Raw genomic sequence first — 24,062 nt, 5'->3', positions numbered from 1 at the left:
TTCCCAATTCTTTAGAGTCCTACAAGGAACTGCTTGACTTTGGGGTGATTATTGTGTTGGAATGAACAGGAGTCTTAATGAAGTTAAGTTACCAGAACAAGTGCTGTAGGGTAAGCCAGGACTGCAGCACGAAGGTAAGAAGGTTTAGCAGCTTCTCAGTTTTGCCAAGCGGATTTGCGGTTGCCCTGTAGGCGCAGGAGAGTGGAGAAACGCTGAACGCCGGAAGCACTGCATTTCCCAGAAGTCCGCGCGCCGCGCGCCACGTGACCGCCGGCTAGAGCGCGCCGGGGCTTTCGGTACCCCGGGCGTTCTCCGTAGCTTCCCTCCTCTCTCCCCGCCCCTGGGCCTCCGCACTGACGCTGTCCGGGCGGGAGCCGAGCCGGAGTCGGAGTCGGAGCCGGAGCAGCAGAGACGTGGAAACGTGGAGGCCTGAGCCGGTGTGCGCCAACCCGGCTGCGGCGGCGACCGCGGCTTGTTCTGTCCCCTCTGCCACCCGTTCGTCCGTCCGTGAGCTGGAAGCGGATCTCCCCGCCGGCTGAGACAGGTGGGCTGTGGCGCCGCCCCTGGCAGCGCGGCCCTGGGAGCCGGGCGGGGCCCCCGCCCCTTGTCAGAGCGGGTTTGGGGACACCCTCCCCTCCCCCGGGCAGAAGGGTCCCTTCTGCCCGCGGGGGACGGGGCCACGAGAGCTGCCCCCCACTTCCAGGATTCAGTGGCACTTAGAGACGGGAAGTGAGGGGGTGTGCTAATCAAGAGAGTGAGAGGGGCCTCAGTCCGAGTCTGGTGTTAGGAGTTGGTCGGGGCGGGGGATACCGAAGAGCAAGTCGATGCTTCGGAAGATGGGGTTGATGTGACAAGTGGGCGTGTGATGGGCAAGGTGAGCAATAATATTGATTGTTTTTTTGACATACAAATTTTTATTGAGATGTAATTGACATACCATAAAATTCACCCTTTAAAAGTACAGTAAAGTATAACGCAGTGGTTTTTTCTTTTTTTTTAACTCAGTGTTTTTTAAAAGCATATTCACAGGGTTGTGCAACTGTCTAATTTAAGAACATCTTTATCACCCAAAAAAGAAAACTGTACCCATTAGAAGTCACGCCTTATTCTCCACTCCCTGGCAACTAGCGATTGTGTTTTAACTGAAAGGTGAGAGGGTGGGAAGTTAGCTTGGGTGTTTGTGAACAGTAGTGAGTTAATAAAGCTGATAGGATGAAAATACTGAAATAGAGAGAAGGGATGGGATGATTGTAATAGGGCCAGCAAAGGGGTACACAGGATAGACTCGCTAGGGGGGCAGATTGAGCGGGATCCTTGAAAGCTGGAGGGAGAGATGTGTAGAGAGAAGGTGCTGAAAGATATGAAAACACCGGGGGGTGTGTGGAGGCGGTGGAGAGGAGTGTACCCTTTCAGACGGACCCTGGCTTTGGGCGGATGAATTGAGGGCTCAAGAGAGGAGCTGGAGGTGGAAGGGAAGGGGATCTATAGTAATAGGTGAATGGTTGCTGGTGAGCATGGAAGTTATGAATAATGTAGATTTCTTGAATGGTTATCCTGCTTTGTATTGTTTATCTTAGATAATCTTCTCTGCAACTCAGAGACAGACTGGGCAAGTATAACTATTCCCATTCTGCAGATGAAGAATCAACCTTTTAGCTGTTAGGTGACTTCCTGAAACTCATTAGGTTAGTAAATAGGGCAGAATGAGTGGGAATGAAAGAATTGATGCACGTGGATTAAGTGGCAGAAAATTGAGATGGGTCAATGTTACAGGAAGGAGTTTCAACTATTAAATATATTAAGAAATCTATATTATTATGATAGTAGGTTGAGGACTTTGTTTTTGTAACTTTTAAATTTGGAAAAGTTCAACCCAGGATAATGTAATATACCCCCGCGTACCCATTACCCAGCTCTAACAATCAGTAACTCAGGCTAATTTAGTTTCATCTATGGCCCTATCTATTTCTATTCCCAACTCCATTTCATTTGTAAATATTTGGGTATATATCTCTGGAAGATTGAGTCACTCTCTTTTTAATATACCCACAATATGATTGTCACACCTAAAAAATTAATAATAAGCTCTTAATATCTAGAAGGACTTATTTTTTTAAATGTGGTATCCATTTGATATTGAAGAAGCAGTGCAAACATTTTGATGTTTGACTTCCTGAAAAATATAGTTTGTTTCCTGATTTTTCCAGTCAGTCCTGTTCTCCTGACTGTTCCATTTTCTTGGTTAATATGGTTCATCCCTCTATAGAATGCTTGAAGAATTGTCACTTTGGCTGGCTCTTTAATGGGTGGAGTTTTGTGAGGGCAGGAGAAAAATAGAAGTGAAATATACCACAAAATGCACAAATAACATATCTCATACTGCTCTAAGTTTTTGGGCAATTTGATTATGTTTCTCTCCTCCAGATGATTTCACATATTGTTAGAAGTTGTTTAATGTGTGTGTATTACTTTTCTATGACTACTGCAACAAATCACCACAAATTTAATGGCTTAAAACAATACAAACTTATTCTTTTAAAATTCTGTATTTTAGAAGTCCAAAATGGGTCTAAAATCAGTGTGTCAAGCCTGTGCTCCTTTTGGGAAGTTTCCAGGGGAGAATCTGTTTCCTTGCCTCTTCCAGCTTTTAGGGGCCGCCACATTCCTTGGCTTGTGACCCCCTTCCTCCATCTTCAAAACCAGCAGCATTGCATCTCTCTGGCTGTTCTGTAGTCCATCTGACCACAGCTGGGAAAGGTTCTCCACTTTTAAGGACCCATGTGATTAGATCAGGCACACCTGGGTAATTCAGGGTAATTTCCCTCAACTTAAGGTCCTTAACTTAATTACATCTGCAAAGTCCCTTTTGCTATGTAAAATAACCGAATCACAGGTTCCATAGATTAGGATGTGGACATCTTTGGGAATTGTTATTCTGCCTATCACAGTATGTTTTGGGATATTTTGTTGAGACTTAAGAAAATCAGTGATTTTGTTTGCTGCTGCAAATGCAGTGTGTCCTCTTTCACTTTGTAGATAATGGGAATAGTTAGTGCTGAAGAGGACTGTTCCATTTTCCTTTTAGTGACTGTAAACAAATATGTGGGAAATACCTGTGACATTTGTAGGATAGGCTTTGGTAGAATGAGACATTTAAAAGTGTAAATATAAAAACAATGTAATAACATGTAAAGTTTTTCTGTATTTTGTTTCGGTCTTTTTCATATTCATGTTTTTTAAGTATTGTTTACTTGTAATCAGAGTGTATATAATGCTCAGCTGCTACTTGAAGTCACAGGACACTCTGGCAATGACGGTTCCCATGCCCAGAGTGAGAGGGCAGGGGCTCTCTGTCCCAGTGGGTGATGGAGCCACCTCCAATTCAACAGGAAGACTCAGAGGAAGAAAAAATTTTCAGGAGGAATGAGCTACTGTGAGAGTTGGGCTTGAATTCTCGTCTAGAATTTTCCTTATGTGACTCAGCTGGGCGAGGTTGAGTGCTGTGGGCCTGAAAAGCAGAGGGGCAAGATGGCTGTCACTGCCCTTCCTCTCCCAGGATGGGGGAGAAGACTGAATCTTAGAGGTGGATTTCAGGAAGTCCTGTAGTTGGTATCCTTCTTCCTGAGGGGGTTCCACTTTCCAGCTTAGCTCTCAAGGTCTTGACTGCCTTGGAGCGTGAAGGTCTGGTCTCTCTGATGGTGGTGTGTTTTAGCTTACCGCTTCCAGTAAACATAATGGAAATTGTTATATATCTGTGCCTATTTTTAAGCTTGTTTCCCCTACTAAGATTCTTAGTTGAGCTTAATGCTTTGAACTTCTTAAAAACTGCTTGCAGTTTTAAGTTATACTCATGTATGTCTATTTGTAGACAAAGCAATCTAATAGGGCTAAGAACAACTTTACAGATAGCTCTTATTTACTGAAAGCTGTTTTTTTTTTATTTATTAAGAAAGTTTGGTCAGTACTTTTTGATGTCTTCTCTAGTTTTTGTTACATTCTTTAAAAATGCAGACACCAGGTGAGGGGTCGGGGGTGGGTGAAATGGGTGAAGGTGGTCAAAAGGTGCAAACTTCCAGTTATAAAATAAATAGGTCCTGGAATGTGATGTGCAACGTGGTGACTATAGTTAATAATACTGTGTTATATGTTTGAAAATTGCTAAGAATAGATCTTAAATGTCCTCGTCACAAGAAAAAAAATTAACTGTGTGTGGTGCTGGATGTTAACTAGACTGATTGTGGCAATCATTTTGCAATACAGTATATACGTATATTGAATCATTGTGTTGTACACCTGAAATTAATATGTTACATGTGAATTATATCTCAGTTAAAAAATGCAGACACCAAAAGTGGCTGTAACTCTCCAATAAGGATATTGGAAGAATTAACAACAATTTTTTTGTATGTCATATGACAGATAATAAGTTTCTTTTTTAGATTGAGTCAATCACTGAATCTTTTTTTTTTAAATATTTATTTATTTATTTATTTGACTGTGCCAGGTCTTAGTTGCGGCACCTGGGATCTTTGTTGTGGCATGTGGGATCTTTAGTTGCGGCATGCAGGCTCTTAGTTGTGGCATGCATGTGGGATCTAGTTCCCTGACCAGGGATCGAACCCAGGCGCCCTGCATTGGGAGCACGGAGTCTTAACCACTGGACCACCAGGGAAGTCCTGAAGTCAATCACTGAATCTTGACAATTATTCCTTCAAAATACCTTTCGCAACCCTCCACCTTACAATACTTTCAAAGCCTCCTGTGTCAGTTAAGATTAGGTTTGTCTCTGAGTAACATACAATTGCTAGCTTGAACATGTTACTAGTTTGTTTCTCATGTAAGAGGAGTCCAGAGGTAGACAATTCAGGGCTGGTATGGTGGCTATGCTGTCACCAGGGACCCAGCCTCTTTTCCAGCTTCTTACTCTGTCATCTCTAGGATATGGCCCTTGATTTCTGGGTCCATATAGTAATGTATGGCATGTAGTCAGATAAATGGTCTGACACCCATAAGACAGTTCTGGACTAGACTTAGGTATTTTGAAATCATCAGTGTATTGGGGAAGAGTTCACTGGTCTAGAAGGCTGAGTGATGTATGCAATTTTATAGTTACAGTGGGCAAAGTAGAAGACATGCCCTTTAGTAAGTGTCCCTATCAGGCATCAGCTCGCTTTCTGGCTTTTTTTGCTTCCCTCCCTACTCTAGCCATGTTGAGCTTTTTTCAGTTCCCTGGATGGGCCCTGCCTGTTTTTCCTAATCCTAGGCCTACACACATGCTTTTCTCTCTTACTTTGAAAAGTTTCTTAACCCCACACCCAACCAGGCCAGTCCTTCAGGTCTTAGCTTTTTTTTTTTTTTTTTTTTAATATTTATTTATTTGGTTGTGCCAGGTCTTAGTTGCAACAGGCGGCCTCCTTAATTGCAGCACGCTGGCTCCTTAGTTGTGGCATGTGAACTCTTGGTTGCAGCATGCATGTGGGATCTAGTTCCTTGACCAGGGATCGAACCCGGGCCCCCTGCATTGGGAGCACAGAGTCTTACCCACCGCACCACCAGGGAAGTCCTAGGTCTTAGCTTTTATGGCATGACCTCTGGGAAGCTTTCACTGAGTCTTGAATAGTTGCCATATTATAATTTCATGTTGCTTTATTTGTGTCTCAACTGTAAATAAATTCTATCCATCACAATTTTAACCTTGGGTCTTGGTATTGTGCTGGCCACATAGTGGGCACTCAGGAAATATTGACGGAGTCGTTGTGCTTACATAACCAGTGTGATGGAGCTTGGGTATTGCTAGTTTGTTTTTTCAGCCCTGCACTATTCTTTGATATTTGCACATTGAGTTATATGAATCAATGATTGTGAAATAGTAAAGCACATTCTCTCCAATGTATCTAAAAGTTAATATTTCTACTTAAAGTAATACTTGCAAATTGTTAGAAAATATAATAATTTATAATAATGTTATAAAAGATCAGCAGTACCCTGCCTTACCTATCCTTTTTAGTCTGGTTCCCAGAGATAACTGCTTTTAACTGTGTTTATACGTAATATGTCTAAATGGCTGTTTTGTGATTTATCAATTTTAGGTAATACCTGTTGATGCCTGTTGTGGTAGATGAGGTCCTCTTCCTCCTCCTCCCCCTCTTCCGGCCCTTTTAGTATAGATACTTAAGAATTCTTGATTAATTCAGTGTTTACATTATCCTGACTGCATAAATATCACTGCTGGGCTGAGTTTACCTTGTTTCCCCACCCCCAGCCCTATTTGCTTTATTTTTCTGTGAACATATTACTGATTTTTACCAAATACTTTGGAAGACCTGGGAGATTGGGACCCAGGAAACTGATGCAAGATGTTACTCTGGCTACTGCTGTTGCCGTGACAGTGAGTTGTTTTTCATCCCCTCCCAGAGGCTTCATTGTCTTTGTTAATAAAGGTGAAGTACAGTCTCACACCTTCACAGTTCCCGACTTGACAGTGTCTTAACTTAATGCTCCTCTGTTTTGTTCGTGCTTTCTGTTTGGAACTCCTGTTACTAATCTATTAAGACCTTCTAAATGGGTCTTATTTTCTGTCTCCTGTTTTCTATGTGTCTTCCTGTTCTTGATTATGGGTGTTTTCCTTGACCTTGTCGTCTCTCCTGCCTATTGAATTTTTAAATCAGTTTTTAGTTTTAAGTATCTTTTATTTATTTATTTATTTATTTATTTTTACAGTATGCGGGCCTCCCACTGTTGTGGCCTCTCCCGTTGCGGAGCACAGGCTCTGGACACGCAGGCTCAGCAGCCATGGCTCATGGGCCCAGCCGTTCCGTGGCATGTGGGATCCTCCCGGACCGGGACACGAACCCGTGTCCCGTGCATCGGCAGGTGGACTCTCAACCACTGCGCCACCAGGGAAGCCCTAAGTATCTTATCTTGTTCTTTTTTTTTTTTTTTTTTTTTGCGGTACGCGAGCCTCTCACTGTTGTGGCCTCTCCCGTTGTGGAGCACAGGCTCTGGTCGCGCAGGCCCAGCAGCCATGGCTCACGGGCCCAGCCGCTCTGCGGAATGTGGGATCCTCCCAGACTGGGGCACGAACCCATGTTCCCTGCATCGGCAGGCGGACTCTCAACCACTGCGCCACCAGGGAAGCCCTCTTTTCTTGTTCTTTGATTATTTCCTTGACATCTTGTTCTTGGTTCATGGGAACAATGTGGTATAGTGGTTAAGAGCATGGTTTCTGCACCCAGACTGCCTTAGCCTGAAACCTGGTCTGTCACTTTCTAACTCTGTAGTCTTGGTCTTGGGCAAGTCGCTTAACCTTTCTTTGTCTCAGTTTATTCTTCTAGGCCAAGGGTTGGCAGACATTTTGTGTAAAGGGCCAGATCGTAAGAATTAGGCTTTGTGGGCCCAGAGGCAAAATGAAGAATATTTTGTATGTACTTGCAAAACAAGGGAGAAAAAATTTCCTCGAGTTTTTTTTTTTTTTTTTTTTTTTTTTGCGGTACGTGGGCCTCTCACTGTTGTGGCCTCTCCTGTTGTGGAGCACAGGCTCCGGACACGCAGGCTCAGAGGCCATGGCTCACGGGCCTAGCCGCTCCGCGGCATGTGGGATCTTCCCGGACCAGGGCATGAACCCGTGTCCCCTGCATCAGCAGGCAGACTCTCAACCACTGCGCCACCAGGGAAGCCCTTACTCAAGTTTTTTAATTGATGAAATTAAAAATACAATACTAATAATGGTTGAGAACTCTTTTTTTGGTAATATAGGTTTGCTGATGAGAGGAATGAAATCTCTTTTGGGGGAGAAGGGATAACATTTTACTTAATTGGAGTTTAAAGTTACTGTTTCCTATCATCAAAATTGATCATAAATGTTCCTGTTCAATGCTGATTTGTAATGAGATTTAATGTATTTCACCTTTGAATATATCTTCTTACATAGATAAGTATTGCCAAATACTGATATCAATCTATGAACATTTTTTTTTTTTTTTGGCTGAACTGTGTGGCTTGTGAGATCTTAGTTCCCTGACCAGGGATTGAACCCGTGTCCACTGCAGTGAAAGCCCGAGTCTTAACCACTGGACCACCAGGAAATTCCCCCAGTGGTTTTAATAGAGCGTATTTATTGCTTGGAAGGCATCTATAGAATTATGTTAGATTCATTTCTCATATTTACCCTTTAGCAAATCATTCCATTACCGACTAATCACTTCCAATTGAGGACTACGTGGAACTCCTTGTTGCACAGTTAAATGGTTTTTGAAATGTGGAAAGTACTTTTGTACTTGCACTGGGGTCTGAAAAATGCTGTTGGAACTGTAGTTTGACTTTGGAAAATATATCTACTGCATACATGTGTGGGAGTGGAGGTCTCGAGTCTTATTTTGAGTTTTGACAGCATCAAAAGTGTATAAAGGGACTTCCCTGGGGGTGCAGTGGTTGAGAGTCCGCCTGCTGATGCAGGGGACACGGGTTCGTGCCCTGGTCTGGGAAGATCCCACATGCTGCGGAGCGGCTGGGCCCATGAGCCATGGCCGCTGGGCCCGCGCGTCTGGAGCCTGTGCTCCACAACGGGAGAGGCCACAACAGTGAGAGGCCTGCGTACCGCAAAAAGAAAAAAAAAAAAAGTGTATAAAGCAGCTTGACATTACCTATGATTCAAACAGTATCAGTTGTCCTTGAAATGACTTTACCTCAGTATAGGTTTTACAGATTTTTAAGTGCTGTTGGCCTTCTAATTTTAGGTAGAATTCATTGAGAAATATTATCAAATCTGCAGCAAAAACTAATTTCCAAAGCCATTCAGTGTCCAGTAACAGTGGTTGCGGGGATTCTTCTTGTTCAGAACAATTTCAGTCTCAACCCTGAGCTTGAAAAATTTAAATAAAACTATACCATTGCTGAGCCATTGTATTGTTGTGTGGTAGAACATATCAGGATATTCAGTTTTTATTTCTGAGAAAAATTTTATGGAACTTATAGTTAAGTTCATGAGAGTGGATGAAGTTGGCTGTTGACACTGCTGGTTCAATAACACATCATAGATTCAAATATTTTTATGCAGAGTACCTGCTGATAGATAGCATAATGAACACTGTAGGCTATAAACACCTTGCATTTAAGAAATATTTATGTAATTTACTTAAAAATTGAAATAATAAATCCACATGTTAACATAAATAACATATTTTTGTAAAAAAAGTATGTTTTGCAAAGTAAAATAAAATTTTGTAAACACCTTGCATTTTCACAAGGTTTGTAAACTTGTCCAGCTAAGCTTTTTCCTGCTCCACACATGTTTACCACCATCTGTCGTTATTCATCTTAGCAGATACCACTTCAGGTTGTACTGAATTAGTATTTTCTCAACCAATTTGGAAAACATTCATGGCTGTAATTGTTCCTTACAGGCTGTTCTTGGAGCAATTATTTTCACTGAGAGACAGGTCTTAAAGATGTTTTATTTTCTCTGGACACATTTCTTTGTCTGCTGTAATCAAACACAATTTAAATCATGATTGGTAAATGACTTTCCTTGCTTGGTTAACAAATGAGCCATTCAGAATCTTACTCTGGTTGTAGCCTCATTTTCATTTTTTATTTTTGGGAAGACATTTTGATTGTGATGAAATGCCTTGTTTTAAATTTTCTAATTTTCCTGATTGTTGCTCTGATGAGTTGGGAGTGAGTGCTGTGTGGTAGGGCATGTCATGTTATTACCTTAGTTGGTAATGTCTGCCTATCTTGTATTCTTCTGACATAGCTACGATGATATTACATGATAAACATAATACTTCGACATCTAATTAGATAAAAAAAATGTACACTCCACTGTGACTTAAAAGTGTGACATCAGAGTCTACTTTGTTCTTTTTTTTTTTTGGCCACGCCTTGGGGCTTGCGGGATCTTAGTTCCCCGACCAGGGATCGAGCCCAGGCCCCAGCAGTGGAACCACAGAGTCCTAACCACTGGACCACCAGGGAAATTTCCCTTTGTTCTTGTTTTGATATGAGAGATATTTACTGGTAATTAAAAATGTCGAAGTATGGCAATATGACTGACACTTGAAATGCTGTCATTGTCACGTGTCCCTGAGATTTGTAGTGCACTGAGCAGCAGTATAAAGGGATGAATGCACCACATATAGTCTCTGTTGTAACTACTCAGCTCTGCTGTTGTATCACGAAAGCAGCTTTAGTGTGTAAACAAATAACCATGGCTGTGTTCTAATAAAACTTGTAGACACTGAAGTTTTAATTTCATATGATTTCCACGTGTCACAAAATGCTGATTTTTCTTGACCACTTAAAAATGTAAAAACCATTCTTCATGCAGCAGGCTTGATTTAGCCCTCGGGTCATAGTTGCTAACCCGGTGCAGATTAAACGACTCAATATGTGTCAAGCACTTTGAATAGGACCCAGGGACATAGTAGGCTGTCTAAATGTTTGCAGTTGTTATTATTATTATTTTTATTATCTCCCTGAGGATATTAGTTTATAATTTTTTTCTTAGAATCACCTGTTTTCTGATTAATTTCTTTGGTTTCTTTTGGTTTCTTTATTTCACATCAGAGGTTTTCCTCACAAGTCTAATCGTTTTTGGTGGACCACTCTTAAGATTGAGACTCCCACTATTGCTTGAAAGCTCTGTGTGTGAGTGGATTTTGCTGAATGGTGGGCATTGCTGTAGGTGGCAAGCCAGCTTTTTTTTTTTTTTTTTTTGCGGTACGCGGGCCTTTCACTGCTGTGGCCTCTCCCGTTGCGGAGCACAGGCTCCGGACCCACAGGCCCAGTGGCCATGGCTCACGGGCCCAGCCGCTCTGCGGTGTGTGGGATCTTCCCGGACCGGGGCACGAACCCGCGTCCCCTGCATCGGCAGGCGGACTCCCAACCACTGCGCCACCAGGGAAGCTCAAGCCAGCTTTTTAAATGGGGGGAATCCCAAATGTCTGTATCTTTTCCATGGTTCCCCCTTCATTTTCTCTTGGGAAGAACCCTCCAGTCTCCTGCTTTGGAGGCTGGGAAACCCACTGTGTATCTGTGCAGCAGGCAGACTTCAACTTTATTCTCCTGTTTTTTTTTTTTTTTGCGGTACGCGGGCCTCTCACTGCTGTGGCCTCTCCCGTTGCGGAGCACAGGCTCCGGACGCGCAGGCTCAGCGGCCATGGCTCACAGGCCCAGCCGCTCCGCGGCATGTGGGATCCTCCCGGACCGAGGCACAAACCCGTGTCCCCCGCATCGGCAGGTGGACTCTCAACCACTGCGCCACCAGGGAAGCCCATTCCCCTGTTTTTATCCTCTGCCTCATTACTCTCTCCGACCTTGGCTTCGGAGTCCAGGGTCTCTTCATTCAGATTTCTTCAGAGTGCACATACGTGGTTTCCTACTCGGGTGGAAAGACTCACAGACTTGAGCCCCCTGCCTTGCCCAGTCATTCATGGTGCTTTTCTCCAGTTCTTTCACCTTCCCAGGGTTCCATGGGGTGGATTGGCTTGCTTCTTGTTAGGGTCTCCTTTGGCAGGCAGGTATGTTGGGGGCATCCTCAGCTCCGCCAGTTCAGTTACTAGCACTCTGTCACCTTTCCATCTTTCACACCTCCTCTGATCTTATACTTGTGGGCTTACATCTTTTTATTTTCATTGCTTTCATTTCACTGCCATGGAATACCCAACTGTACTTACTTAATATAGCACTTGGAACATAGTGACCTTTTAGAGAATGTTCCATTACTTGGACTAATGGCACCTGTGGTGTTTTAACACGTCCTTTGGCCAGTGATCACTGCCCACTATTTCTATGGACTCCTGTTTCAATGATGAGGTTTCACTTTAAAGTTTGTTGAGTACAGATGTGTGTGTGTGTGTATGTTTGTGTGTGTACACACACATATATACATTCAGGCGATTCTGGAATATAGTTTATGATTTATGGAGTCTCAACTTAAGTTAGGACAAAGTGCACTAGGGTGTTATTTGTATATTTTGAGGGTGTTAAGACAGAATTTGGTTATCATGGATTTTCAGATCCACTTATGTTTACTTTCCAGCTAAGATACATTAAATCAGGAGACAGTGAATCAGTACATATAGAAGAGGAAGGAGATTTATTTTATGTATATATCAGATATTTCACAAATTAAATACAAAATATTGAGCATATCATTTCTTGTTCATAGTGTTCTTTTCACTCATGATAGTAAAATCGACTTGGAATAATTGATCTCAAGTGTTAAATAGCAGTATAAGTCAGACAGCAAAACAAGGCATTATCAGAAGGGTAGTTAAATTCTAAATGAATGGTGAAGATAATGAGTGCTCTAGGACTGTAGAGAAAAACGAGCGCTCACACGATGCTTAGTGAGTAGGGTTTCAGGTGCTGTGGGACAGGTGTGTGGCAGGGAGGCAGGTGTGAACAGGAACAGAGGGGTGGGAGAGCATGCTAGGTGTTGAGGACGTGGCTTGCCTTTGTTCTGGTACTTATTTGCAAATTGAGGTTCACACACAATTTGTATCAAAATCACTGCGAATGCTTTTTAGAAAATGCAGATGCCTGGGCTCTGCCCTGACATTCTGAATCTTTGAGGCGTAAGCATTCGCATTTTTATCCACATGCTCCACAGGTGTTTTTTATGTACCTTGAAGTTTGAGAACTACTGGTTTGGAGGACAGTTGGAAATAAAATTGGAAAGCGAGCTTTCAGACTGTGGAGGGTCTTGAATGTCAGTATTTGGCTTTTCATGTAATGAAGAATCATTGAATATTTTTGAGCTGGTTAAGTAAAATGGAAGTGGTAACTTCACAAATATTAAAAATAGATTATATTTGACCTTTTATTTGGCTAAACATGCCCTGTGCCAGGTCCTTTACTGAGTGCTTTGCATGTGTCATCTTGCTTCATCCTCAGAAAATCTTTATGAGTTGTAAGTAGTGTTGTTTTTCTCATTATGCAGTAGGGTTTGATAAGTGGTAAATGGAGATTCAGGCTGAGTCTACACAGACTTAGCAGGGTCTGTCTCATACTAGAACCTTTGGTATGTATGTATGTATGTATGTATGTATATATTTATGTTTTTGGCTGTGCTGGGTCTTCGTTGCTGTGTGCGGGCTTTATCTAGTTGCGGCGAGCAGGGGCTACTCTTCGTTGAGGTGCGCGGGCTTCTCATTGTGGTGGCTTCTCTTGTTGTGGAGCTCGGGCTCTAGGCACGTGGGCTTCAGTAGTTGTGGCACGCAGGCTCAGTAGTTGTGGCTCGTGGGCTCTAGAGCGCAGGCTCAGTAGTTGTGGCGCATGGGCTTAGTTGCTCCGCGGCATGTGGGATCTTCCCGAACCAGGGCTCGAACCCGTGTCCCCTGCATCGGCAGGCGGATTCTTAACCACTGTGCCACCAAGGAAGCCCAGAACCTTTGGTCTTAATTTTGATGCTGGACTGAATTTCCTTTGTTTTTTTTTTTTAAGGATTAATGTAGTAGTGGAGTGTGCAGGGTGAATCGAATTGGAGAGATTGGGAGCAAAGAAATCAGGATACTGTTGCACTGAATCATGTGAGATTGTAGAAGCCTGGTCCAGCATAGAAGCAGCGGGAAGATAAAGAGATGGGCTTAAAAGTTGATATGTAGAATTGTGGGTATTGTAGAAGAACCCACAGGACTTGTTGATGTCATTGGAGAGTCACCCTAGTAAAGTGGTAAAGACCAGGGACTCTGGAATTAGATTGCCTGGGTTCAAATCCTGACTTTTCCACTTATTATCTCTGGGACCTCATGAATTTGGTAAGTTACTTAACCTGTCTGTGCCTTAGTTTCCTCATCTGTAAAATGAGAAAACTGTGCCTACTTCTCAGAGTTGTTAAGGGGGACTAAATGAATCAGTGAGTTTAAAGCCTTTAGACTGTGTAAATAAATCTGCTAATAGCACTGTTGCATATGAGGTTCTTCTGCCTCAGATGCTCCTGTGTATTTCCATGGATTCTTGTAATAACTCCATTGTAATACTTACCAAATGTGTTATAATAATTTATTGATATGTTTGTGTCTCCAGGATTTGAGTCCATTAATGGCAGGGACCTGGTTTTATTCATTTTTGCATTTCCGGTAGCCATCATAACACCTACATTTATAGTAAGTGTGTAATAGGCATGTGTGGAATGTATGCTTGGGTATGTGAGTGAGGTAACTTGACCCAAGAATGCTGATGACGTTGATAGGAATAGTGACTTTTGGAAGGGTTGCTTGTTTTGGGGGACAAATGTTAAATTCTATTTTAAAATTTATGATGATAATACGACATCAGTTGTTATGTTCAATATGTAGAGATTTATGCTTAGATTTTTGACTGAGAAGTCAAGACAAAATATTAATTCTGGGGTCACTCACATAGAGTTTAAAGCACAAGCCAGAAGTACATTCAGAGCCTTCCTGAAGGAGAGCAGGTAAAGAGAACAATCCATTTATTTAAGATTTTTTTTTAACTGTAAATTGCAACATCTTTCTGGTTTAAAAAAAAGTCAAGCAGTACAGAAGGACATAAAGTGAAAAGTCCCTTCCCTCCAGATTTCCATTCCCATTCTTCAGAGGGAACCAGTCTTGGATCGTTGCTTATGTTTCCTTCCAGAAATTATCTAGGCGTATATAAGAATTTACATGTTTATTTAAACTAATGGGATTTTACTATATGAGCTGTTCTGTGTCTTTGTGTTTGTTTTTACTTGCGGTATTTGGGATATCTTTACATATTAACACATAAGATCTACCTCATTCTTTTCAGTGGCTACATTGTATTCCATTATATGCTTATTCCATACTGTAGTTAATCTCCAGATGATGGTCATTTAGGTTGTTTTGTGTATTTGCTATTCCAAATAGTGATTAACATCTGTATGTATAGAACTTGTCAACCTGTATGAGTTTACCTGTGAGATGAATTTCTAAAACCAAAATTGTTGGCACACTTAACATTTTGACAGGTGTTGCCAAATACCTACACACTAATGGTGGGGATGCCTGTTTCCTTATTACTCTCACAACTGCTATTAAGGTTTTTCTTAACCTTTGCTAATCATATTGGTAAAAATCATACCTCACTGTTTTAATTAGCATATTTTATTCCTCATTTATACTGAAGATCTTTTCATATATTTATTAGCTATGGGACCTTAGCTATTTCAGTAAGTATTTTTTTGAGTAATATCTCTTCAGCAGTGTGTTGTAGGTTACTTAGTCATAAGGAGGAATAATCTACCTTGGGAGATATGTCATATATATGACAAAAACATAACATTTAAAGGTAGTTTTTACATAATGCAAACTTTAGGTGAGTGGTGGGAAGGTGAGAGGGAAGACTGGTTTTGGGAGGGAGGGTGGAATCAGTTTTACACACGTTAAGATTGAATTATTCACTACATTGCCTTAAAGATAGGTCTTTTGAAAGGTACTGCTAAAAGCATCAGCAGTTGCACACTGCTTATTTCTAGTATAGATTTATGTAAGGAACATTGTTATCCACGAAATTACTGGATATATATGTATAAATTTTTGTATGTTACATATTATAATTAATATATATATAATTGTTTATATTATATATATTATATTACCCTTAAGTTAAAAAAAATTCCTGTTTTAGGCATATTGATAGAACTGGCATTCCAGTCAGAGGTTGGGACTAGGAGAGGTTTGAAAGTATTAATAATATCATGGAAGGCACTGGTGAAACCAGGAGAGAGGCTCAGTTATTGAAACATTGAGAGAAAGAAGAGCTGAAAGCCAGGAAGTCTTCTGATGCACAGTGAGAGGGAAGAGCATTAGGACTATTAGGAGGTGGGGTGATTAGATAGTGGGGTTTTCAAGTTCCATTTTATTGTGGTTTTCATTGGTAAGTGTGTTGGGAGTTCCAAATACATTGAGTGCAAGTGGTGTGTGTGTGTGTTTGAAATCCTTGGCATGAATCAGATGCAGAAGAGGTGCTACTGGGCCTCAGTTTTCTACTTTGCTTTCTGCGAGGGTGGGAGCAGATGGAACTTTCTGGCAGGAGTACCTCAGTGGCTAGTTGTCTTTGCTTGGCTGAGCTTGTTCCTCCTTGGCATTGCAGCTGCCTTGGGTGCTGCTTTCACTCTCTGTTCTCAGCAGATAGTACCCTGTTGTTGCTGCCTAATGGAGTGAGGGCAGGGGTGACTGGGCAGGGTGTCCTAGCCAGGTCTGTTGCCCCTGGGCTCCGGCCCTTTTCTGGCCAACTGCTTCTGGACTGGGGTTGCTGTTCCACTCTTGGTGCCCTTGATTGAAGACTCTTGAGCCTGCCCTGGATGTCACTTTCCTTTTCAGACCGTCTCCAGCTGTTTTACATTTTATGGGGATTTCTCACAGCTTCTGGTTTCCTGTGAATTTTTGAGCATGGCTGTGTAATAATTGACAAAATTTTTTTGCATTATTTTAGGGTTAGGTGAGGAAAAGAGGGGAAGGAGGCATTGCATTTTGTGCTCAGTTGGCTGTCTTGGTTTTCCTTGTTAATATTCTGTTCAGTGTCTTCTTATAGCTGACAGACTTTATTCATATTGTTTTAGGAAGGTTTCATACTGGTCCTGGATGGAGCAGTTATTTTAGTACTTTGTGGTCTATCCTAGCAGTTTTGAAAATAGAATTTATTTCCTATAAATCAATAGAAAATAGACAAAGGATATGAAGAGGTGATGGCCTCATTCACAACAAGAGAAATGAAATGCAAATTAAAACCATATTGTAAACTATTTTCATGTGTCAGTTGGCAAAGATGAAAAAGTTTGATTAAACAGTGGTGGCTGTGGTGTGGAGACACAGGCATTGCTGAAGGGAGTGGAAGTTGGCAACCTCTAAAGGAGGCAGCTAGGCAGTGTAGGGGAGGAAAAATAATTTTCCGTCTACCCTTCTGAGCTCTTAACTGTGATAAAAGATCAACAGGAGAAAAACAGAAGTTTATTCACATGTGTACCTCATGTATGCATGGGAGATACCTAGGGGAAAATGACTGGCTTAGAATTCAGTTTAATACCATCTTAATAGAGAAAGGGGAAGGGGAACGTAGGCCTCTCAAGGGAGAGTAAATGATTTTTAGGAAAGATGAATGGGCCTTAGAAGAATAGATGAGAGGTATGATAGTTTGTGACAAAGTTAGTCTCAGTGTTGTGTCAACTTCTAGGCGCTCTTGTGATAAGAGTCAGTCTTCCCTGGTTGATGAAACTGCTTAATTTATGATTTATGATAATGGAGTTCCTTTTGGAGAATCTGTCTTTAGGCAGATAAGGAGAGTTCAGAGAAGGCCTCGCCCTGCATTTGCTATTTTTCAAGTGCCTACAGCTCAAAATAACGTGGCAAAGTGGCAGATTTTGAGGTGGCATATTCTGCTACTCTTCAGCAGTATCTACCAACGTTAGAAATGCACATAATCTTTGACCCAGCAATTCTGTTTCCCTGGATTTATTGTACCTATATACTGATACACATGTGAAATATGTACCAGATACTTATTGGAGAACGATTTGTAATAACGAAAGATCATAAGCTACTTAAATGCCCATTGATACGGGATTTATGGAATGAAAAACTGGAATGTTAGAGTTATAAAAATAAATGAAGTGCTTTATATACATATATGTAATGATTTCTAGTATATATTAACTGGGAAAAGCAAAGTAAAGAGTCATATATAGGGTGTTATGGTTTGTATAAAAAGGAGAAAATATGTGTTTGTATATACATAGAAAATCTGTGGAATGATATCCAAGCAACCAGTAATATTTTCTCTTGAGTTGAGAAACCAGATGGTTAGGAGAAGGGATGGGAGAGAGACTTTTTACTCTATACCCTTTGAACCCTTTGTATTTTGTACCAGGTGCATTACTGATTAAAAAAAATAAAGTATAAATAAATCAAGTCTGACTTAAATTTTCATTAATAGACTCTGTGATAGTCTCATTGTTGCCTTATTTAGGAGAGGTGGGATGGAATTCTGTTCTTTTGAAAATTCAGCATTTATGGACCTTATTAAACTCCCAAAGTAAATTTTTCATTGATTGCTTTTAAGGCACCACAAGAAAAGTAAAATACTGGTTTGTTTAATTGAGAACAATTTGCTCTGATTCTCATTTCTTTTTATCTGGTGTCATTTTTATTCTGTTAATTTTAATGAAGCAAAGAGAAAGGAAATTGAGTCCATGGCAGAGCCAAGGGAAACCATAATTAAAGTGCTTATTGCCAGTAAACCAGCACTCTCTTAACTAACCATTTTGATCCACACATTTAGGTGTTTATCCAATAAACTGTTGTTAGGCCCACAGTGCTAACTGCTAATTAGCATGGGTCCCCCCGATAAACAGAGGACTTATAAACAAGTTGTGGCTGTCTTTTTTGTTTGTTCTTAAAAAATTTCTTTGGGGCATATTCAAGAATTGCAGGGATTATTAGACAAATAAAATAATTTGGAAGGTTTGATAAAAAGGAAATAGTTCCTGTAAGTAGGTGGTAGAGGGCAAAATCTGTTGTATACTCCCAAGTTATGAAGTTAGTGTGGAATCCCCAAACGACCATGACTTATTTTGCTTTCATTGAAAAAGTTCAGTTTCGAATAAGATTTGAAAGAAAGAGTTTATTTGGGGAAGCTAAGTGAAAGAGCATTCCAGGACACCAAGTAAAATAAATGTGAGATCCTAATCATCTCACCATGTGATAATATAGGTGATGAATTAATTTAATATGTAAAAATAAACTTAGTGGTTGTGATAGAAAATAGCTGTTAGTCTGATTTGTTGGCACCTTTCTTGGACATATAGATTTGATTTTGGGGTTTGATTTTGTTTTTATTTTAAAAAACTTTATTTTGAAATAATTGTAGACTCATAAAAAGTTGCAAAAATAGTGTGGAGAAATTCCATGTACCTTTCACCCAGCTTTCCCTAAGGTTAATATAACTATAGTACATTATCAAAACTAGGAAACTTATATTGGCAGCACAGAATAGGCTGCAGACTATACTAGGATTTCTCCACTTTTTACATGGACTCATTTTTATTTCTTTTGTGCGTATAGTTCTGTGAAATTTTATCAAATGTATAGATTCAGGTAACCACTACCACAATGAGGATTCAGAACTTTTCCAGTCCCACAAATGAGCTTGCTCATCACCTGTATTCTGCATTTGTCCGAATCATTCCTCATGGGGCCCTCTGATTTGCTTCTCTATCCCCAGCTTATTGGTTTTGGGCACTCAAAGCATTTTATAATTTCTCTTCTTTAAATTTAAGATGTGTTGTATGGCCCAGAATGTGGTCTATCTTGGTGAATATTTAATGTGAGCTTGAGAAGAATGTATGTTCTGCAGTTGTTGGATGAAGCAGCTAAAAATGTCAGTTATATCCAGTTGATTGATGGTGGTGTTGACATCAGCTTTATCCTTACTGATTTTCTGCCTATTGGATCTGACCGTTTCTGATAGTGGAGCGTGCAAATCTCCAGCTATCATAGTGGATTCATTGTTTTCTCCTTGCAGTTCTATTGGTTTTTGCCTCACGTATTTTGATGGCCTGTTGTTAGGTGGATACACAGTAAGTACTGTTATGTCTTCTTGGAGAACTGACTCCTTTATCATTATATAATGGCCTTTATCCCTGATAAGTTTCCTTGCTCTGAAGTTGGTTGTATCTAAAATTAATAAAACTCTTCCTGCTTTCTTTTGATTAGTGTTAGCATGGTATACCTTTTTCCACCTCTTTACTTTTTTAAAAAAAGATTTACTTATTATTTATTTATATTTATTTTTGGTTGTGTCGGGTCTTAGTTGCGGCATGCGGGATCTTCGTTGAGGCAGGCTGGATCTTTCATTGTGGTGCGCGGGCTCTTTTTTGTGGTGAGCAGGGTTCTCTCCATTTGTGGTGTGCGGGTTTTTCTCTTCTCTCTTTGTGGTGCGCAGGCTGCAGGGCACGTGGGCTCTGTAGTTTGCGGCACACAGGCTCTAGTTGAGGTGTGTGAGCTCGGTAGTCGTGGCACACGGGCTTAGTTGCCCTGCAGCATGTGGTATCCTAGCTCCCTGACCAGGGATCGAACCCTCGTCCTCTGCATTGGAAGGCAGATTCTTAACCACTGGACCACCAGAGAAGTCCCTCTATCGCTTTCTTTAAAAAATAATTTGTTTTTGAGATGTGTCCGTGTTGGTAATTGTAGCTCTAGTTAATTCATTTTCACTAGTGTATTACATCTCATTGCTAAGATATTAAAAATTTTAATTTTAAATAGCTTAAAAGGTATAAAGTAGCTTTGGAATAGGGTATGACAAGTAAGGACTTTCTATATTTCAGAATATTTCTTTATAGCATTTTCTAATTGGGCTCAATAATTACTTGAGACATTAAACTGAAATCTAGAGTTATGATTGACTGTTGGCTTGATATGAAGCCTGAGTTGGAGTCAGCTAGTGTTGGGGTCCCTGTCCCCATGATTAAGGAGGAGGAAAGTAGTGTGTGGCCTTGAGTTCAGGGGCAGGTGATAAGAAGCCAGATCAGTGTTTCCCACTCATATTCAGAAGGCCCAGCTGTCCATGTGCATTGGGGAAGCCTCATGTCCTTAGATAAGCAGCTCAAGCCAGTCCCAGAGTTCCAGAGGGAATGTGGAAGACGTGCTTCCAAATTCTGATCTTGGCTTCGATGTCTTTGTGGAATGAGGAGGGACGTAGGTGAGAAAGTAAGTCATTACTAATGTAAATTCTCTTGTAACCCAAGCTTCCTTTAGCCACCGAACCTGTGTAGTTTCCTTTCATTGTGATGGTAAACTTTTTTTAAATAAATAAATAAATAATTAATTAATTATTGGCTGCGTTGGGTCTTCGTTGCTGTGCGCGGGCATTCTCTAGTCCTGGTGAGCAGGGGCTACTCTTTGTTGTGGTGTGCGGTCTTCTCATTGCAGTGGCTTCTCTTGTTGTGAAGCACAGGCTCTAGGTGCACGGGCTTCAGTAGTTGTGGCTCGCGGTCTCTAGAGTGCAGGTTCAGTAGTTGTGGCGCACGGGCTTAGTTGCTCCGCGGCATGTGGGATCTTCCCAGACCAGGGCTCGAACCCATGTCCCCTGCATTGGCAGGTGGATTCTTAACCACTGCGCTACGAGGGAAGTCCCTGTGATGGTAATTTTAATTTAGTTTAATTTATTATTCATTATTTTATTGTCAGTGAGAGACTTTTTCTGAAGAAGTTGAGATAAAACATGATCTTGAACTATGTTAAGTGCAATTTGATGAAGACTGTGATTCATTTTGTAACTGATCTGTTAGTTTTCCCCTTCATGACCAAGCACAACAAATACTGAAGACAGTAATAATTTATTTACACTCATTCCTTCCTTCAACATAATGCTGTTTAGAGAATGCCTGTTATATGCTAATGTAGACATCTAGAAAGATGAATAAGATAGTTCTTATTTTTAAAAAAAAACCCCAGCAAAACACAGCAGCTCATGGTTTAGGAGACTAAGAATGCCAGCAAAAAATATATGTGCATTACAGCAGGGTGAGAGAGGCACTGTCTGTGACTCCTTTGGAATTGGGAGCCCTTTCACTTTAAGCCGGTAACTCACTTCAGTCCTCATTCTCTCCTTAAGTGTAGGTAGCACATGGTAACTACTTGAATAATTTTCTGCCCTTAGCACATTCAAGCCATCCAGTCTCTATTTCTGTAGCACCATTGTTTTAGACTATTTTTTAGTAAGTTATCATTGTTATGAATTTGCTTTGAGACATTTTCTTGGGCAAAGGTATGCCCATTCTAAGATCTACAAGTATAGATTGGGATTTTGTGTTAAGTTGGCTAAGACAGATTTTAGCCTCATTTTTCGCTTTGTAACTTTGTATTTGATGTCCAATATATTTAAAAATAAAGAGAGGTATGATTCCTTTTACTAAGTTTAGAGTTTCTTACATTTAGGTCAGGGGTAAGAAAAGTATGATGATTATTTTGAACACGTTTGAAATTTCTTTTCATTCTTTATAGATTGTCTTGTGGAAATGAAGGTTTAAGGACAAGTTATCTACCAGATTAAAAGATGGGATCGAATAGCAGCAGAATTGGTGATCTTCCTAAAAATGAGTACTTAAAAAAGTTATCAGGCACAGAATCTGTCTCTGAGAATGACCCGTTCTGGAATCAGCTACTGTCATTTTCTTTCCCTGCACCAACTAGCAGGTAAGAGTGTACTTGGAATTTGAAAATTTGTATCAAGGGCCACATAAGCTTGTGTGGTATGCTGATTAAAAAAAATTTTTTTTTATTTTAATGATCTGTCTGTCCCTCCATTTGTTGTACATGTACCAGTAGAAAATTCAAAAGGTATGAAAAGGAGGAAATAAGTTTTTCTCTTTCCTTTCCCCCACTCAGCCACCTCCCTTGCCCAGAGATAGTTCCTGTTAGCAGTTTCTTTTGAATGCTTCCAGAGATAGTAAAACCATATTATTTCATGTAGTTTTACAAAACTGTTTAAACACAAATGGTAGCACACTACACATACCTTTCTTTTTCGTTTTTGCTTGCTGTCCCTTGCTTTTTTTCCCCACAGTTAAGTAAAACATATGTATATGCATACATGCAACTGCCTTATTCTTTTAAATGACTGCAGAGTGTGCATAGATTATATGAAATCGATTTTTTATTGGTGGACATTTAGATTGTTTCCAATTTCTTCTTATAACAGATTATACTGCATACATAATTTTTCAAGCATACAAATAAATCTCCAGTATAAATTCCTCAAAGTAGCATTGCTGGGTCAAAGTATATGTGCATTTGTAATTTGCCAAACTGCTCCATGGAAGTTGTACCAATTAATACTCCTACCAGCAATGTATGAGAAGGTCTGCTTCCCCACCCGTTTGTCAATTTAATGCATTTTTAGATTCTTTGGCCTTTGTCAATTTGGTAGGTGAAAACCAATATCTCATTTTTAACTCTTTATTGTAAAAACTGACAGACACATAATTATGTAGAGTGACTAGAATATTGAATTCCCATTACTCAGTATCTAGATTTTAAACATTTTTATTTATTTGTTTTTAACAGCTTTATTATGATAGACTGAATAATGGCCCCCTAAAGATACCTGTGTTCTAGTCCCTGGAATCTTTGAGTGTGATATGTTATAGCATGTATCAATATTTCATTCCTTTTTATTTCTGAGTGAGATTCCCTTGTATGAATATACCATCTTTTCTTTATCCATTCATCAGTTAATAGCCATTTGGATTATTTCCATATTTACTTCATCTATTTTTTAGGGTTTTTTAAAGTAAATTAAAATATGGACATTTTCTTTTATAACTGTAATACCATTATCACACCTTACAAAGTTAACAATAATTCCTCTTACCCAGTCCATTTTCAAATTTCCCTAGTTGTTTTGTAGTTCATTTGTTACAATTAGGAGATAAATAAGGTGTATACATTGCATTGCAATACACTGCAATAAGGTAGTTACATTTCTTCTGTCTTTAATCTCGAATAGAGGTATGTACTCCCCAACTCCTGCCACTATTTTTTTCCCTATGCTGTTACTTTTTTTTTTTTCTTTTAACAAACTGGGTCAGTTTTTCTGTAGAATGTTCCACCTTCTAGACCTACTTGATTGCTTCTCATATTTTGTTTTTTTATTTACTGTATTTTCTATAAATTGGACATCAGATTTAAAGGCTTGATAAAATTTGGGTTAAACATTTTTGGTAAGAGTATTTCATAAGTGATGCTAGGTACCTTATATTGTATTTCATTAGGTTACAGAAAATGTGTGGGTTTATATCAGTTATCATGCTAAGACTGATCAGAGGTTTGAGTGTGTTTTAACATCCATTGATTTTGGTCTGAATCACCTGTTTCATAAGAGATTCCAAAATGGTAGTATTTTTAATTTGGTCATTTCTTGTACATTTATTAACTGGAATTCTCCTGTGAAGTAGTGCTTTCATGAATTAGGATATATAAAACATAGTTTTTATTACATTATTAATAAGGGTAAGCACTTAATTCTTTTCCTCTACTGATTTTCAGTAACGAAAATGGTGTAATAGTGACAAATAAGTC

The 24,062-nt window shown here is 40.1% G+C and overlaps 1 protein-coding gene across 1 annotated transcript in view; it reads left to right on the top strand.

Annotated features, from left to right (window-relative positions):
* The first annotated feature begins 398 nt into the window (after positions 1-398).
* Positions 399-24,062, top strand: part of DYM (dymeclin) — a 388,749-nt gene continuing 365,085 nt past the window's right edge. The window contains exons 1-2 of the mRNA XM_079717304.1: positions 399-544; positions 21,987-22,178. Of these exons, the coding sequence (XP_079573430.1) occupies positions 22,039-22,178 (140 nt within the window). The 5' untranslated portion in view covers positions 399-544; positions 21,987-22,038. The remainder of the gene's footprint in view (positions 545-21,986; positions 22,179-24,062) is intronic.

Source organism: Hyperoodon ampullatus, assembly GCF_949752795.1.
Source record: "Hyperoodon ampullatus genome assembly, chromosome: 13".
NCBI classification, from domain to species: Eukaryota; Metazoa; Chordata; class Mammalia; order Artiodactyla; family Ziphiidae; genus Hyperoodon; species Hyperoodon ampullatus.
The sequence above is the reverse complement of the archived record's forward strand: the minus strand, read 5'-3'. Positions and strand labels throughout refer to the sequence as shown.